The sequence below is a fragment of the Ptychodera flava genome, chromosome 8, assembly GCF_041260155.1.
Source record: "Ptychodera flava strain L36383 chromosome 8, AS_Pfla_20210202, whole genome shotgun sequence".
In the NCBI taxonomy this organism is placed as follows: Eukaryota; Metazoa; Hemichordata; class Enteropneusta; family Ptychoderidae; genus Ptychodera; species Ptychodera flava.
In genome coordinates this window covers 27,173,194-27,189,295 of record NC_091935.1, presented here as the reverse complement: position 1 = coordinate 27,189,295, position 16,102 = coordinate 27,173,194, and the positions used below count along the sequence as shown (strand labels likewise).

At 36.8% G+C, this 16,102-nt stretch overlaps 1 protein-coding gene across 1 annotated transcript; it reads right to left on the bottom strand.

Annotated features, from left to right (window-relative positions):
* Positions 1-716: 716 nt before the first annotated feature.
* On the bottom strand, positions 717-15,795 carry LOC139138926 (fatty-acid amide hydrolase 1-like). The gene is made up of 16 exons (XM_070707544.1): positions 15,453-15,795; positions 13,918-14,031; positions 13,260-13,316; positions 12,392-12,478; positions 11,404-11,537; positions 9,719-9,925; positions 9,162-9,202; positions 8,749-8,873; positions 7,926-8,051; positions 6,083-6,180; positions 5,545-5,635; positions 5,090-5,133; positions 4,607-4,646; positions 3,855-3,966; positions 2,920-3,062; positions 717-2,472 (listed from the first exon to the last, which is right to left on the bottom strand). Exons 1-16 carry the CDS (start codon positions 15,669-15,671, stop codon positions 2,356-2,358), a joined length of 1,755 nt encoding a protein of 584 aa, XP_070563645.1. The 5' UTR covers positions 15,672-15,795; the 3' UTR covers positions 717-2,355.
* Positions 15,796-16,102: the final 307 nt, after the last annotated feature.

Genomic DNA, 16,102 nt, shown 5'->3' with positions numbered 1-16,102 from the left:
TTTAAGTCTTTCACCACCATGGTTTGGCTCAAACCCATTGTTCTCAATGGTGAGTATTGGACTTGCTTACAGAGAATTGAGGATGAACAGGTTAAGGTAGAACGCGCCTCGGGGATAGATGTTTGGACTCTCAAACTTTTTCAATTTTTTTCTTATCTACCACTTGTGGGGGTTCATTTTAAAGCCCTTTGAATAAGAAAAACTTTCACTGTCTTTTTTTTTTTGAAAATCAAAAATTTTATTTTCTCCATAGAGTTAACATAGGGATGGAAGCCATCTTGAATTTTAAATATCAGTAAATCTTGCGTAATTTGTTTCTCTAGTTCCAAAATTTGCACGATGACCCCCTATTTTTATTATTTATTTTGAAAGAGAATGGTTGAAAGATTCCTTGAGGAAAATTGAGCAAAAGTTTAAGCCTTTCACTTTCGAGGTGCATACTACCTTAAGACAACTTTTTTACAAAAAAAATGTAGTCACTTGGTCCACTAGATGGGTTAATTACATTGTAAAAGATGGGTTAATTACATTGTAAAACATGAACAGCTAACATGGGTAAATCCATCATCGGCTAACATAGCGAATCCTTTCATACAACACCCACATTTCCCAACGCAAGGTAAACAGATCAAACCTCAACCACAAACTGAAGCAAAGCTGACATTCAGAACAACAAAAACCCAAATGTCAACTCATAAAATTATTGCACAGTCATATTTTTATTTATACTCTTTTTATTGAAGTTGCTCTTGAGCGAAGACAAACATTACATGACACATGTATCTGACTCAATGTTGTTTCAAGGCAGAATGTGCCTTGGGGACAGATATTTGGACTCTCAAATTTTTACAAGACTTTTTTTGTCTATCTCTCATGTGGGTATTTGAAGCCCACTGAGTTAATAAAGTATTCACAGGCTTAGTTTTGTGAAAATTGAAAATTATATTTTTCACAATAGAGTTCAATAGAGATAGTAGCCATTCTGAACTTCAACTGTTGGTAAATATTGGATAGTTTTTTCTCTGTAGTGCTAAATTTTGTGAGGTGACCCTGACTTTTATTATTCTTGATTTTGAAAGGGCATGGTAAAAAATTTCTGTAGAGAAAGTTTGAGCAAAACCTTTAGTCTGTCAATTTTGAGGCATGTTCTACCTTGAATGATAGACCTTTGTGCATAACTGACTTGTAACTTCACAGTATTTAACACTTGCTGAAGTATTCACCTTTTTCAATCATACATTTATGATATTCCACATGTTGAAGTTTTTACAATATAACTATATTGGTTTTATCACGATTCAAAATCTTGTTTCCGATCACGTTACATAATGTTCACTCTGGTCGTAAAGGGCAAGTAGCTGTGACTTTCAATGATTTTTTTTTCACTATTTTTATTTTGTTTGTCCATTGTAAGTTCTTGTTTTATTTCCCAAAGCATGTTTACACACCTCCTGTTTAGCTTGTCAACACGTCTATAAGTGCAAAAGGTATTGTGTACATTTGTATTCTAGTCACGATTTCCCTTGTCAATGATAACAATGCATGCAGTCTACACATGTATAGGCCTAGTTGACCAGCTGAATACTGTGTATCTCAACATGTTAGGGGAGAAGAACAAGAAACTGTTGTCAACATTTTAAAGAAAAGTACTGAAAACCGCCACTGGCCCTTTAAGCTTATGTGGCACTGTTTGCTGAGCACCCTATCTGTTTGAATATTTGGCATGCTTCTCACAAACTACTGTACTCCAAATTTTGCATTTTGGAATCGACATCTAGAAACAATCACTAAAGTTGAAATGTTAAATCCTGAGTAGTCACACAATAATTTGAAATATCATCATCTATACCAGGTTGAAATTCTTGAGCCTTTGAATACCACTATTTTCCATTTCACAGCTAATAGCACTGTGAGTATGACCTGCAGTCTCTTCATCAGAAATTTTACTCAGTTGATAAATTAATGGTGATCAAATTGTTTAATCTAATTGCTACTTTAACTTCACTCAGGGCACTATGAAAAAAACTGATTATCTCTACAGTACTGTTGTATGTGTCTCTACACACTGCACTCACCGTTGATAATCTGCCTGCATGATTATTTGTTTCATGATTTTACACATCTGTATGATCTGATGACAAACATTTTCACACTTTCCTGAATTACTGATTATAATAAATTTCAACTTTGCTGCATATTTTGTTTTCAACCAACACTGAGGTTCACTGCTGTTATACAGCATTTATTGCAAGGGAGGTTTCAAACCAGAAAGCCAAGCAAAATCTCTCCTTTTGTGTTATGTTGCTGATTTACTGCAAGCTTTCGACACTTTTTGGTAGATGTTGTGCATTGTGTTCACAAAGTCTTGACGGTGGTTTCAACTTCTTTCATTAATCGCAGGCAAAGCTCATCCTGGTACTGCAAGGCAACACACTGCACACCAACAGGTAGACCAGCTGAATCCTTGCAAGCCTGGATTGAAAACAAAAAACAAAAGAATTCACATATGTTGCTGTCTGAGGGCGTTACTAAATTTTGTATTTGTGCGAGTTGCTAAAGTTGGTTCAGTTCAACAAAATGAGTGGAATTGCAAAATTGAAAAAAAATTGCAAACTGAAGAAACATGATTTGCTCTCATTCTCATATTACACATAGTTAAAAAAGGTTTGATATTAAACCGAAATGCTATTCAATATTTGTTTTCTATGCAGACAATTACTAGACACGAAAAAAGACTTAAAATTTACAGTGAAAAGTTCTGACAAAAGACCAAAACTTTTGAACGAATAGAAAACAGATTTAAAATCTGTAAGAGTCACAAACTGGAGTAAACACTAGCTTGGAGGCTGTCAAAATGCTCGAATTTAATAAAAACAAAAGACACTGGTATTGCTTTGTTTGAGGGCTCTGTTGACTTACATCTCTGGCCAGTTTGTCCCAGCTGTCATTGATTGGGAAAGTAGTTGCAAGTTCATTGTCATCTCCCTCTGTGACATTGGTTACCGGGACAACACCAGCTGGGAAATTCAGCAAGTTGAATATGACAGTGGAACTGGCAGCATCTAGAAATATTCAAAATATAAATGGTATAGATTTTACACTTTAATCTCTCATGCTTGGTCAGTTTTCAAAGTTATGTTGTTAGCTTGGTTTTTAACCCTTTCAACACAATGATTTTGCCCAAATCTATTGTTTTCAATGGAAAGAGTAGGTGAAGAGAGTAAACTAGCACACACAATCATGTACAAAACAAAACAAGTCTGCCACTTTCTCTCAATAAAGAAACAAACTGATGACAAAATATATCAGATAGATATGTTGATAGATAGAGAGAGAAGTAAAGTTGAATGATTAGATTCAAGGGCCAGAAACTGTAACTTCTGATTTCTTTTGCCATTGTTGTTTTGTATGTCAATTGTAAGTTCTTGTCAAAACCCTCAAAAATATGTTGAAACACCCACTATTCAGCTTTTCATTATAGCACTTATGTGTGTAAAATTCACTGTTAATTATTATATTTGAATTTTAGTCCGGACCAGACTTCACTTGTCAACAATAACAATGCAGTCTACACACAAACAAGCTGTTAATACTGTGTATCTCGACATGCTTCGGGGGAGTTGAACAAGAAACTGTGGTTGCCATCAGAAACAAAACCGTGGAAAAAATCATCAAAAGTTACAGCTACTAGCCGAATAGGAATTAAAATTTCACACAAATGCCTATACATAACAGCTCATGAGTAGCTTTCCTGAAACTATAGCTTTCCTGAGATTCAATTTTTCAATAGCTACAAAGTACAATTTCATATTAGACAATGTCAAATTTCCATCACAGTTTATTTTTTCACTTACACTGTATTCTGCCAGAGTTTTCATTGCTGACAGCAGTGACGTAGAAGGCTGGACAAATCAACACATCCAGATTTAGTTTTCTCCATTCAGCTAGGTATTCAAATTTATATGCCTGTGACAGAACAGAAACAGAATAGGATTGTAGACTGTCTTGTGAAAGACATTGTGGTTTAATAGATAACGTTCCTGTTGGGATTCATGGTACAACATAGCATCAGATTCAGATTTGAGCAGAATTGATATTCATTACAAAATATTAGATCCAGATTTACGATGCTTAGAAGTCCTTCATGTAATGGAGGTACAAGCAACCTTAAACAAACTGACATGGCCGCCAGATCTACAGAATATACGCTCAGCAGCTTCCTATTGCCATGATTATTTAACAGAAATCTAGCCATCCCTGCTTCCCTGTATCTTCAGTAGTATTTTGCAACCTTTTAATCAGGGTTCTCGACAAGATTTCTACGGTTGGGCCACCCCTCTGTTTTTGGAGTAATCTAGTCATATGTTTTGTACAAATATATTTTCAAAACAATAGAATATGCAAATTTTACATTATGTAAATTGACCATCCCTCTGTTTTTCCAAATTGTGGAGAATACTGTTTTTAACACTGTAGCAGGCAGGGATGTTGGTTGCAAAATGGATTATTTGGTGTCTTGCTGTAACATCACAAGATCTACTGATAATAAGTATTTCATGATGGAATTCCTCAAGTCCCACATGGAATGTATCTACGTCTCACTTACCGCAGCCTTGGCTTGTGTCTGCCATAGCTCTTGAACAGATCTGCAAACGACAGATTATGTTTGAGTCAATTCTGAATGTGTAAATTCCGTTTCTCTTTGTATTTCATATCACTGCATGTTTGAATTCAATGGAAAGTCAAATTTCCTGTGACTTACTATCACTTTCCTGTATCCTGAGCAAGCAATAAGCAGCAATTGCAACCAGTGAGAGTTAGCAATTCAAAAAGAATTAACACACAAAACAGATATGATAATTATTTGCATGCATATCACTCAGTATTTCACTCAAATACGATAGGTACAGCAGTCATTGGTTGAAATCAACTGATCACATGATATATTCAATGACAGAAACACTTGGGTAGACTCATCATGAACTGGGGTCAATATAAAAAATTTGAATAAAATCATCATGACCAGGAAGTCAATATTACAAATTTGCATAAAGTCCTGATGACCTTAGGGGTCAATATTCATACATACCTGACTCCAGCATGGGCTTCCACTGTATCATATATCCTTGAGGACTGAGCAGAAAAAGAGAATTATTTCAGCTATGTTCATTTGATTTTAATATTTTCATCATCACTGTTGTAACTTCATTGTGAAAGAAAAACACTTCATCTCTACTGACAATGTCACCTTTCACCTTAATCATGAAAGTTGAAAAAAAACCAACATTATTTTGAATTAGCTCTGGAAAAAGTTGGGCAATATTGTTGCCATTAGGCAGTAAAATCCACATATGTACATGTTATTTGCTCTTTATTACGAATTTCTTATTGTTTGATAGGTTACTGATTGCTTATTCACTGCATGTACGATGCCATTGAACTTTATCTTGATTCTTAGCTCTCACAAAACAAAATGTGATGATTACACCAGAGTTATTCAATTAATTAAACAATATCAAACACAATAGGGTTATGTAAACTTACGACAAAAGGACGCATCAACATTCTGAAAAGTCTTGGTTTGATCCAAGTCCTTATTTGAAAGGCCATGTCTCTGTCCATCGGCTCACCTTTGCTAATAAACATATAACATTTTGACTTGTCAGGGGACACAAACCACATCTTCATGAAAATAAATTGTCTTGGGAAAGTTTGGTATGAATCCTGACACAATATACAGTACTGAAGGGATGTCATTCAAGGAACTGGGTATGTCATGTTCAATCCTATTAAAGCCTTATATTTTTGTATTTGGACAGTTTGGACAGGTGCCAGTGAATGATAAACATGAATAAATTGCCAGGCTGACAGCGCCCTCTATAGTTCACTCCAACTTGACATACAGTGCTACAACCCAATTATCCGATTGTGCTTGTTGCTTGCAGAACGTTTGTGTGTCCTGTGGGTTTCCATTGAACAAGTTTACAGATTTTGTTCAATTTATGAAACCCAGCTGGTGCAAATACTGGTGCTACACTTTACTGAGTGAAATGAATGGGAACAAACGAATGTCTTTACATACAAGAAATTGAGCCACGTCCTGTTTCCATCGCCATGGAGAAGTTTCCATGCCAAGTTTGGAATTGCATCGGCCGAACGCGGTGGTTGAAATGGTATCAGCTGATGGAAAGAAAGAGAACACACATGAACCAAGGACATTAGAACAGGACATTGAAAGTTAGGTTGAAAAAATCTAAAAGTTTGGTTTATAAAACCTGTGACACTAATAATTGGCATGGCAACAGTGGGAATTAACTTGCTGGTTAGGTTAGGTTCTTGTGATAAACACTAATTTGTCTCAAATCCATACAGACCAATGAGTGATTGAATGATATTACCTACTGCTGATAATAATCAATAAATGAAGGGACAGCCAAATAGTTTTTACATCTTAAACCTGGATAACACCAGAGATTATGAAATGAGTAACTTTTACCAATTATACAGAATGAATATTTAACTAGAAAGCATTTGCAAGCAAAAGCGAAGTTCCAGAGACCAGAGCAGCGGAAGAAACGAGAGAATGTGTGACAAAGATAGGTGCAGAATGAAAGAGTGCTTTGGATTTTAATATTCAGGGCTGATAGCAGTAAACACCATAATACAACTAAAAGCAAGGCAGTCCGGGGAATTACAGTACACAGATTACAAATGCCTACATGTACGGTAAAAACGCAACAGATACATACGGGGGCGACAACGCACGGAAATGTTTATCACATGACATTCTCGCGAGCCAGAGCAATAATTTTCGCTCCGCTGACCTACGCAAAAATCAATCGCTTGACGGGTAGCGCTGAGTTGTTGCCGTAAAGAGGCATGTGATTTACGACGATGATCAGACGATTGGAAACATCGGACCTAGGCCGTTGAAATTGAGCCACATGCATTTTCATTTGATTAAAAGCACAGACTAAAACAATTTTCATTGCTATGTCGCTGTTTGCACAAGATACTGACCGTTTGATCTTGGAAAGTTGAGTTGCTTTTACGTGCAGCCAACGCATGCCGGTGCGAGACAGACAGTACGTACACTATGAATGGCTAGCTCTGCATGGCAGGGCTGTGTGTTACCGGCCCTCCCACCACAGCCCCGCAGACTGATATAGGAAAAACCACAGGTGGCTCCTCAGAAATACGGCGGGCAGTTTCTCCGCCAAAACAGCCGATTTTGAGTCCAAATTTTGCATTGATCATCGTTTTCGAGCACACCCACCTCGCCTAGGTAAACGATATGCCCAGCCGTGCTTGTAAACTTTCAAAAACCATACTTTTCTCTCTCTGTCCGAGCAATTGATCGATACGCCGCCATTGTTGTCTCATGAGCATTCGGGCGAAACAGTATAGCCACGTACGGCGAGTATTTAGAGAAAAATAAAATCAAAAAGCAACAAAAAACAAAGCGAAAGAAAGCTAGAATTATTAATAACTGAACGCAATATGATAGTTGAGCAATGCCAAATAAAAAATAAATAAATAAACAAACAAGAAATGCCCGTAAAACCCGTCCGAGCTGAGCGATGACGTCATAAGCGTGTCGCAATGCATTCTGGGTAATTAAGGTAAAATTTGTGTATAGCATGTGCTATGGTAGTAATACCGGAAATAGAGAAGAAAGAAAGAAGAAAGAAGAAAGTAAGAAAGAAAGAAAGAAAGAAAGAGGAAAGTGAGCAAAAACTAACCGTTCCAGAGCTGGTCTCTGGAACTAATTAAAATACCAAATGAACGTACTAAAATATCTCATCAAACAGTGTCGAATATTTATTATCAAAGTTACAAATGAAATACTGCAACGACCTTGATGAAAAATATGTGTTTTTTTTAAACCACTGCAATAATAATTAGGGGAAATGTTATTGCATTACCGTGTGTCCAGCAGCTTCCAGTGCACTTTTGGACAGATTAACAGCTCTTTGGCATGAAGGGATAGGTGTGAAAAAGCCATCATCGTTGCAGTATCCGATCCTCAATGCTTTCTTGCCGCTGTAGATCTGATTTTAATATTTGGAAAAAGTTTAAAGTCAGATGTGTTGAGTACCGAGTATAAACTGCAGAAATACAACCTAGACATACAATCTGCAGAATTGTGAAACAGTATTTGTAATTCACATGTATGGCTTTTGAATATTTCTTACCAAAATTTAGTAGTAATTACACTCTATTTACAATTGTAACTACTTGCAACTTGTAAAGATCTTTCACAATACTCATTGTACTTTTTAAAAACCTATGACATTTCATTTATTTTGATGAGTTTAAAAATCAAATTGATGATTTGACTGCTTTAAGGTATAATTAATGCACCTGAGGGACTGATATTCGTGCTTTGAAATTATAACACTTTTCTGCTGATCAAACACTTGTTGGGGCTCATTTTAAAGCTCCGGGTGTAAGAAAAGTTTTCACCATCTTAGTTTTTTGAAAATCGAAAATTTTATTTTTCCCCATACAGCTAACACAGAGATGGCGGCCATTTTGAATTTCAAATATTGGGTAATCTTAGGTAATTTGTCTCTCTAGGAACAAATTTTGAATGGTGACCCCTAATCTTTATTCTTGATTTGGTAAGAGAATGGTCAAAAGTTACACTGGGGAAAGTGTCAGCAAAAGTTTATTCTTTCACTTTCGAGGCACATACTACCGTAAGTGTATAAAAATGTTTTCATTTCAAGTATCTACTATACCTACCTCTTCATTGAACTCCATGGGAGCAACGTTGCAGTCTAACTCAAACATCAGGGGTGTCCACAGCGCCCTCATCGCCATAGCAACACCCTCAACATCTCTACTCATGATACCAATACCTCCTGACACTGAAATCAGCGAGTAACACACCAATCATCAATCAAGTCACAACAAAGAAGCGATGCTGGTCAATGTGTTTTTTTGTTTACATAAAAAGCTTAATGGTTTTATTTTGACAAATAATATTGAAAATTATTGTGTGTGGAATACATATATACAAAAGTTTCCGGGGATGTCTGTATTGCAATCCACGAGTTTCATAAATGTAACAGTGCTAAGGAAAATTCTATAAAGTGTAGAATTTGTAGTCTCTTTTTACAAAAACTTCAAAAATTTGTGAAAACAGAATTACTCACATCCTCTTTGTCCAGGTGCGCACCCTTTGATACCTTTGTTACTGATAGAGGAATCATCAATGTCATGTTATTTATTTTTCATATTTACAAAAAATAATTACCGGTACAGTCTCCAGTGTAGATGGGTTATAACAGAGAAATGCATACAAATAAGATCTAATAGGTAGACATATGTTTTGTATGCAAATGATCTGTGATGTCATGAATATTCAAGTACTTTCAAGGATGTATCTGCATTCTTAAGATAGTTAGTAAATTTGTTTTTTGCCATAGGATTACACTGAGAATTGCTAGAAAATCTGTTTTTACTATCGCCATTTCAGGAAACCACTAGTATACACGTCCAGACAAAAGAAATCAAATTCACCAGGCTTAGAAATTTTAGGACAACATTAAATGATTTTGACAAAAACATCATTCAGATTTTCACCAATCAAAATGCAGACTTAGATTTTTCTGTCCCTCCACAAAATTCACAGGGTTGTATTTTGTAAACACTGACGCAACACTCCCATATATTTTTATGCAAAAAACAGTAATACTTTAAACTTACACACCTGATTCGTTGCTCACTGGGTCTCAGTGCACAGACGCCACTCATCTGGGCCGGTATTCTCACACTGCCGGCAATGTCAGTGCCAATACCCAATGGTGAGCCATTACGTTTCAGTAGAGCACCCTCGCCGCCACTAGAGCCACCAGGTGCACGGCTGGGATCTGTAGGGTGTGTGGTTTTACCATACACTGTATTGCTGCACGAATAACTGCATTTGGAGAAAGTGATCATGAACTGTTTAATATGGTATTGCCCAATTTTTTTATATGTGACGGCGACTACAATTAATGAACATTTCAATTTACAGCATTTGCCGAACTTGTCAAAATTTTGGCTCAATGTACATCATCAGATCATATATAGCTACATCAGCCAATGACGATTCAACCTACCTCTTTGGAAATATTTGTCACCCATGCCATCTACTAAGAGATGAGTGGCAGACAAACAAATTAAGAATCTTCGATATTTGGTTTGATTTGAACAAGTCAACAACAAACAGAATTACAGCTATTGTAGTTCACATTCAAGTTTGAATCAAATTCTTGGAAATAAAGATCTGATTAAAATTACCTTCAAAAGGAAGTAGGGGGATTTAAGCCAGCTAGTACTCAGAGGAATTAAGGTTTATTCATTCCACATTGAACTTTGACGGTGACCTAGTTTACATGTGAGCATCGATTACACTACCTCATTGAATGGAACATTAAATTTTTTTAGACACAGACACATATTCCTGTGATGCTGACAATGAATTTAAGAATTGAAACTATCGTACATACTTCAGTCAAAGCTCCATAAGCTGTATCTTTTGGCTATTTTTTTAGAATTTTTATTTTGTGGTTTCCCTACACTTTCTGCATTGAATCCCTAAACTGTAATTTAATGCCAAATATTTAGCATATCAACACAACCTATATGAGTATAATCTACATCGCTATTTTTGAAAATTGTATTCAAGTCCAGACTAGAATTCATTTGTAAACAATAAACAATGATCACTACACACATACAAGCTGTGTTGATAAAAAGAATACTCGAAATTTCAGCATGACAAACGGATTAGGGTCAGACACGGTAGTTGATATACAGAAGCAGAATACTGAAAGATTTGCCGCAAGTCACAGCTTATGTCCCTTTAATGATTATATCAATGACATTCTATGACTATGCTCAGCCGTATCAGTAATTTCATCTGTTTAGAAAGGCGTATTTACACAAGGATTGATAGCCTTGTTTGAGTGTACAGGTTTACTGGTTCATTTGGACTGGAATGGGTTTTGATGGGATAAAAGCATTAACATTGGTATTTGACAGAAAAATTATTAAAAGTCAATGGTTTAAATTCAGTGCATGGGTTTATGGGTGAAGGGATTTACATAGGTGTCATGAGCATTTGTTTCGAGCCAGGAGTAAATGGTTCTACTCCGGAATAAAAAGGACGCGATGCGTTCTACAGACTCAGTACGCCCAAATAATCACGTGATGCCGGTACAAACAAACCCACACGTGTACTAGCGCGTATGGAAATACACGTACGTCTATGCGCGTTTGCGCACATGGCTTTGTTTGTACCGTGGTCGATTCGAATTCCGGGTTTGGCCTATTTCATCACAAAAATGATTACATTGAGTGTATTGATGGATTAATGGTTTATGGGGACGATAATAAACTTGTCTGACGTACCTGAGAAGAGACTGTGGTACGTTTGTTTTGACAAACGGTATCGCTCCCTGTTGTCTGAGGACCTGGACGACGACGCTGTCACTCTCTGCTGGCATGTCAATGAACTTGGCGAAACCCATGGTGGAATCATAACCCTGTCAGGGTGGGAAACAGAGAGCTGTGTGAACAATGGTTAATTGCTGGTACAACATACGGTATTTAACCAAAAAAGGCAGGGGTACTCATGCCATATAAGTGGTAGAATCAGCAGTATAGGGGAAGTGATGCAGGGCAAAGGAAGGAAGAAAATGACTATGAAGGAGACAACTGAAGGACAATTGCAAACTGAACCAGATTTGATTCTGATCTGATTAGCCGTTTTTGAGATATCGGACCAACAGACTGACAGACACACACATACACAGACATCACTGTGACATATAAGCTCATGTGTGTGAACATGTGAGCTAAAAACAAGTAAGTGCATGGGAATGGACAGAGGAAAAATGCATTTGGAAAAATCATTTGTTATGGAAAACCTGGGTAAGCACAGAAAGCAGGGAAGAGAGAAAAAAGAATTAAGTGCAGCATTAGAGGTAAGATAAATAAGCCATAATGAAATTATCATGATGTAAATCTAAATTTAAGCGATAGATATATTTGAATTGCTCTGTTTACAGAACGCAATGAATTTCAAAAACAGAGAAACTACTTATTCTTCTTTTCATTTGTAGTTCTGCTCAACTTGCACACACAAATCATGAATTTCTAATCTAAAAAGGCACTTGTGAGTGGCATGTAGGCATCTCCAGTAATTTGAACAGCATCACGACTTGCATTGGGGTCACAAGTTCAGACCTACAGATAGTAGATGCACTTTTTCCACATACATCCTTCTAATGTCATTTATTCTTTTCGTTTTACGATCGCAGGCAGATACAAATGGGATGACTTAAATATACAACAGACACAAATAACAAATAAAACGATGATAAAAAATATACTCTACTTTGATATTGACGTTTTCTTTGACGCTGACCGGAATACCGTACAACAGGCCACCTTTGTCTTCCTCTTCCAAATCTTCTGCCAAACTCTAAATATGATTATTAACAAATATTTAGCAGCTGCATGTATGATTTTTAAAGTTAGAGTACATTCTTCAATGGCAGGTTGTATGAAGGAATTTCTATCACAGGGACACTGAAAGAGTTGTCAATTCCTTTCCCGCATATGGCAATACCACAAACCTGTATCATGCAAACCTTAATGTATTTCATCAATAAGATTCTTGGAATGATGGGAGACAGAATGAGGATAATTAACTTTCAGAAAACATGGAAAGTCTGTACGCTAAATGACCAAATATTTATGATGATAATAAGATAACATAAAGTGATGCTGTTATTCATTATCATATTTTAATTGTTTCCTATTTTAAAATGTTACAACCGATTCAATAGACCCCTTTGGGTGCATTTAATTTGAGCCCAAGAACTTGGGTACAATTGGAGGCCCCCTCTAGGCCAATATTGGCTTTTCCTCGTCTGCAGATCACATGGGACGTTTTCACTTTGATGATGGCGTTGTAAAGTTTTCACTGTTCAGAATTTGCTTGAGTATTATACTATTCAAAAATTACCATAATAAATTATTTCAAAAGTCAATCTTTCAAAAGTCGATCTCTAAGGAAACATATTGCCTTTTCTAATGGAAAAAAACTGTAGTCATATAAGATCTTCAAAGAGAATCAAAAACCAAAACTTTTTACATCTTTTGCATGCTCTTTTGAAGCTCACATACATTAATGAATTCATTTTGAACATAGCTTTAGCCACCCTGTCATATAGTTTCACTTCGACAAAGGGATCCCTTACCTCAGCTTCTAGAATAGGTTCTGTCACACAGTTCAATTCCTTGGTGGTTTCCATTGCCTAGAACGTTTGAAGAAAGAAAACATAAAGACAATAACAAATTTTGAAATAGGTGTTGTATTACAAGATCAATGGAGGATACAACAAAAAGTCACCTTCATGAAAGACAATCTTATAAGCTTCAGCATTGTCATGACATTCCATTTTAATTTAACAAATCTGTTGTACTGAATAATCGACTTTGATGAAACTCTTCTTCCTTGTGAAATAAAAGTTCTTTGATGATTTCTGTTGAGTACGAGTATCTACATACTAAGTCAGAAAATTGTAAATCATTTCTTGTTAAAATAAAAGACAGTGCTGTGACAACTGATCCAACTATACAATGCATTCATCTGCCTTGACTGTGACATAAGTAACCAGATTTTTATTACAAGTTATTTTTGTATATTAGTATCTTATTCGTCTTCATGAATTGGAATAGAAAATTTACAAATTTGACATTCCTATACATCAAGCATCCCAGGAGTCAATGTGAACAACCTATGTTTTTAACTGATAATCCCACAGGCTTGTGTCCAATTAAATCCTCCTGGTCTTGAATTTTTCCTCTTTTCCCAACGGTACCCCCCCTCCTTCCCTATCGCTTGTTTCTTCTCACCTTAGCTTGGAATGCCTGCAGTACTTGAACCGGAGTCAGTTCCCCTGACTTGAGAGCCGCTGACAGTTCAGACAGTGACTTTGTAACAATGGCTTCTCTCTGAGCCAACTCATCCTAGAAACAAACCAAGACTTTCTTATGGATTGAAAACAAATCAAAGTTACTGTTTCCTTGTAAAATTTATTTTCAAACTAATGCATACTTTCTGTAGCGATCTTAATCATCAAAGACTATTTTTGACACTGAGCAATATCAATTTAAATTCAGCAGTATTGGATTCAATAATTCGCAAGACTAAAGTCAACACTCATTGAAATGGTTCTAATTGTACTCAAGTGATAAATTTATTATTTTGGGAGAAATGAGAACAGGTCTTCTTTAATTTTCAAGAAAAAAACTACACCTTTCTTGTGAGTAACTCCACCAGCCCTTGAAGCTCATTGCTAATAGTATATTTGACTGGGCTAGAGGTCATGTTTGCATTCATTGGCCAAACAGACAAATGACACATTCAGCTAGTAGCTGAAATGTTAACTAGTGGGCTGGTGGAACAAATGCTGGGCTATAGTGATATTTTGTGCCCCGCCTTTGGGATACTGAGAACCTAACAATTTTTTTTCTCATCATTGCATTAGTTTAAATGTTAAACTTATTCTTTAAGGTACTTCTTTATATTTTCATTCTGTTTGTCAATTACTTTTTTTAGGTCGCTCTTTAATCTAGCCACGCCTCTGCCTGTAAGCAATTTGTCCTCAGTGCATAACTGTTATAAATCCAGTGACATTATCTTTTAGCGTCCAGATGGTGACGGTCTACTAAAATGCCAACTATTACATCTGACTATTTGTGTACTGTGAGTATCTAAAAACAACACCATCCCGTGACCTCGATGACCTTGAATTAATCGTTCCGCTCTGTAACGGTCGATGCCGTATAAGCTGTCCACTGTTTGGTTGTGACCACCGACACAAGAAAAAGAACACGATTACTGAAATGCCATGACCAACTTTCCCTGAGAGTATATTCTAGAGATCGGTCTACATTCTGTTTGACTGTCAAATGTGGTCTCATTTTCTCGGCTTTCGTTTCTAAACCTCTGGGAGAACAAATGATTTGTGTTTACAGGTGCTGAGCTGTGCTAGGCTGGGAAGGGTCAACTGCGCGCAAGGTTAAATAAAGGTCATATTGAAATTCAACGTATCTCTAATATTTTACCATGTTTTATTTCATAAAGTTTTACCGCCTGCAGGTCTGCAGACACCATACAGAACGTTACCCTGGCGATTAAAATATGGCAAACTTGCGCATTTGAAGAAAATCGCAAACCGCGACTAGCTGTCATTGAATGCAATCAGCGCTTACTGTGAGCCGCATACGTGACGGCGGCAGTGTATCAAAATTGACCTCACTTTAAGGTCATATGAGTGACCGAAGCGACACGGCAAGCAGACCACACAAGTTGCAACTTGGCTGGTCGATGACATTTCTCGTCACTGTATGAGCTATAAAATAAATAATAAAAACAATCTCGGTACCTCATCCTCTGTTTGCAATTTTTCGCTGAGTTCTTCCTTGCTCTTTTCGGCCTCTTGTCGCTTCTCTGCAGCTTTCTCTTTCATCTGTAAATATTTTCGCAGCCAGCATATTTGCTTCCCGATCCACACACCTCCGAGCACAACTACACCGGCGACGAACAATTTGTTACAGTTACAATCTTTGTAGACGGGCAAACAGCTCTTGCATTGACCGACCATGATTTTGACGTTTTTTGTACTGAATGCGACGTGCGGATCGGGTCGGAAAGAGCGAGCTCGACCGGCCGACAAAAACGGTCTACCTAGCTACGTGGCTCGCGTGCTCGTGGCTCCATTTGACTACGTAAGTCGGTCAGAAAACAGCACCTTACTTACAACCAACTGAGCTGAACAAATAATGTGCAAATACGTCATGGATCGATGAAATAGGGAAACGTGATTTCTTTCCAATAGTCACCAATTTAAAGAGAAAAGGCTCTTGCTCTTGGCTTTTCTTTTTAGTACAAAGTTGCTTTTTGAATTGTATGCCGTCAACTTCACTTGATCAGGAATTGCATAGTTACAACATCACTCATGTACAGACTTTTTATATAATCTGAATTTGTGTCATATAGCCTCATCAAGGAATCGATACATTCATATATTGATAC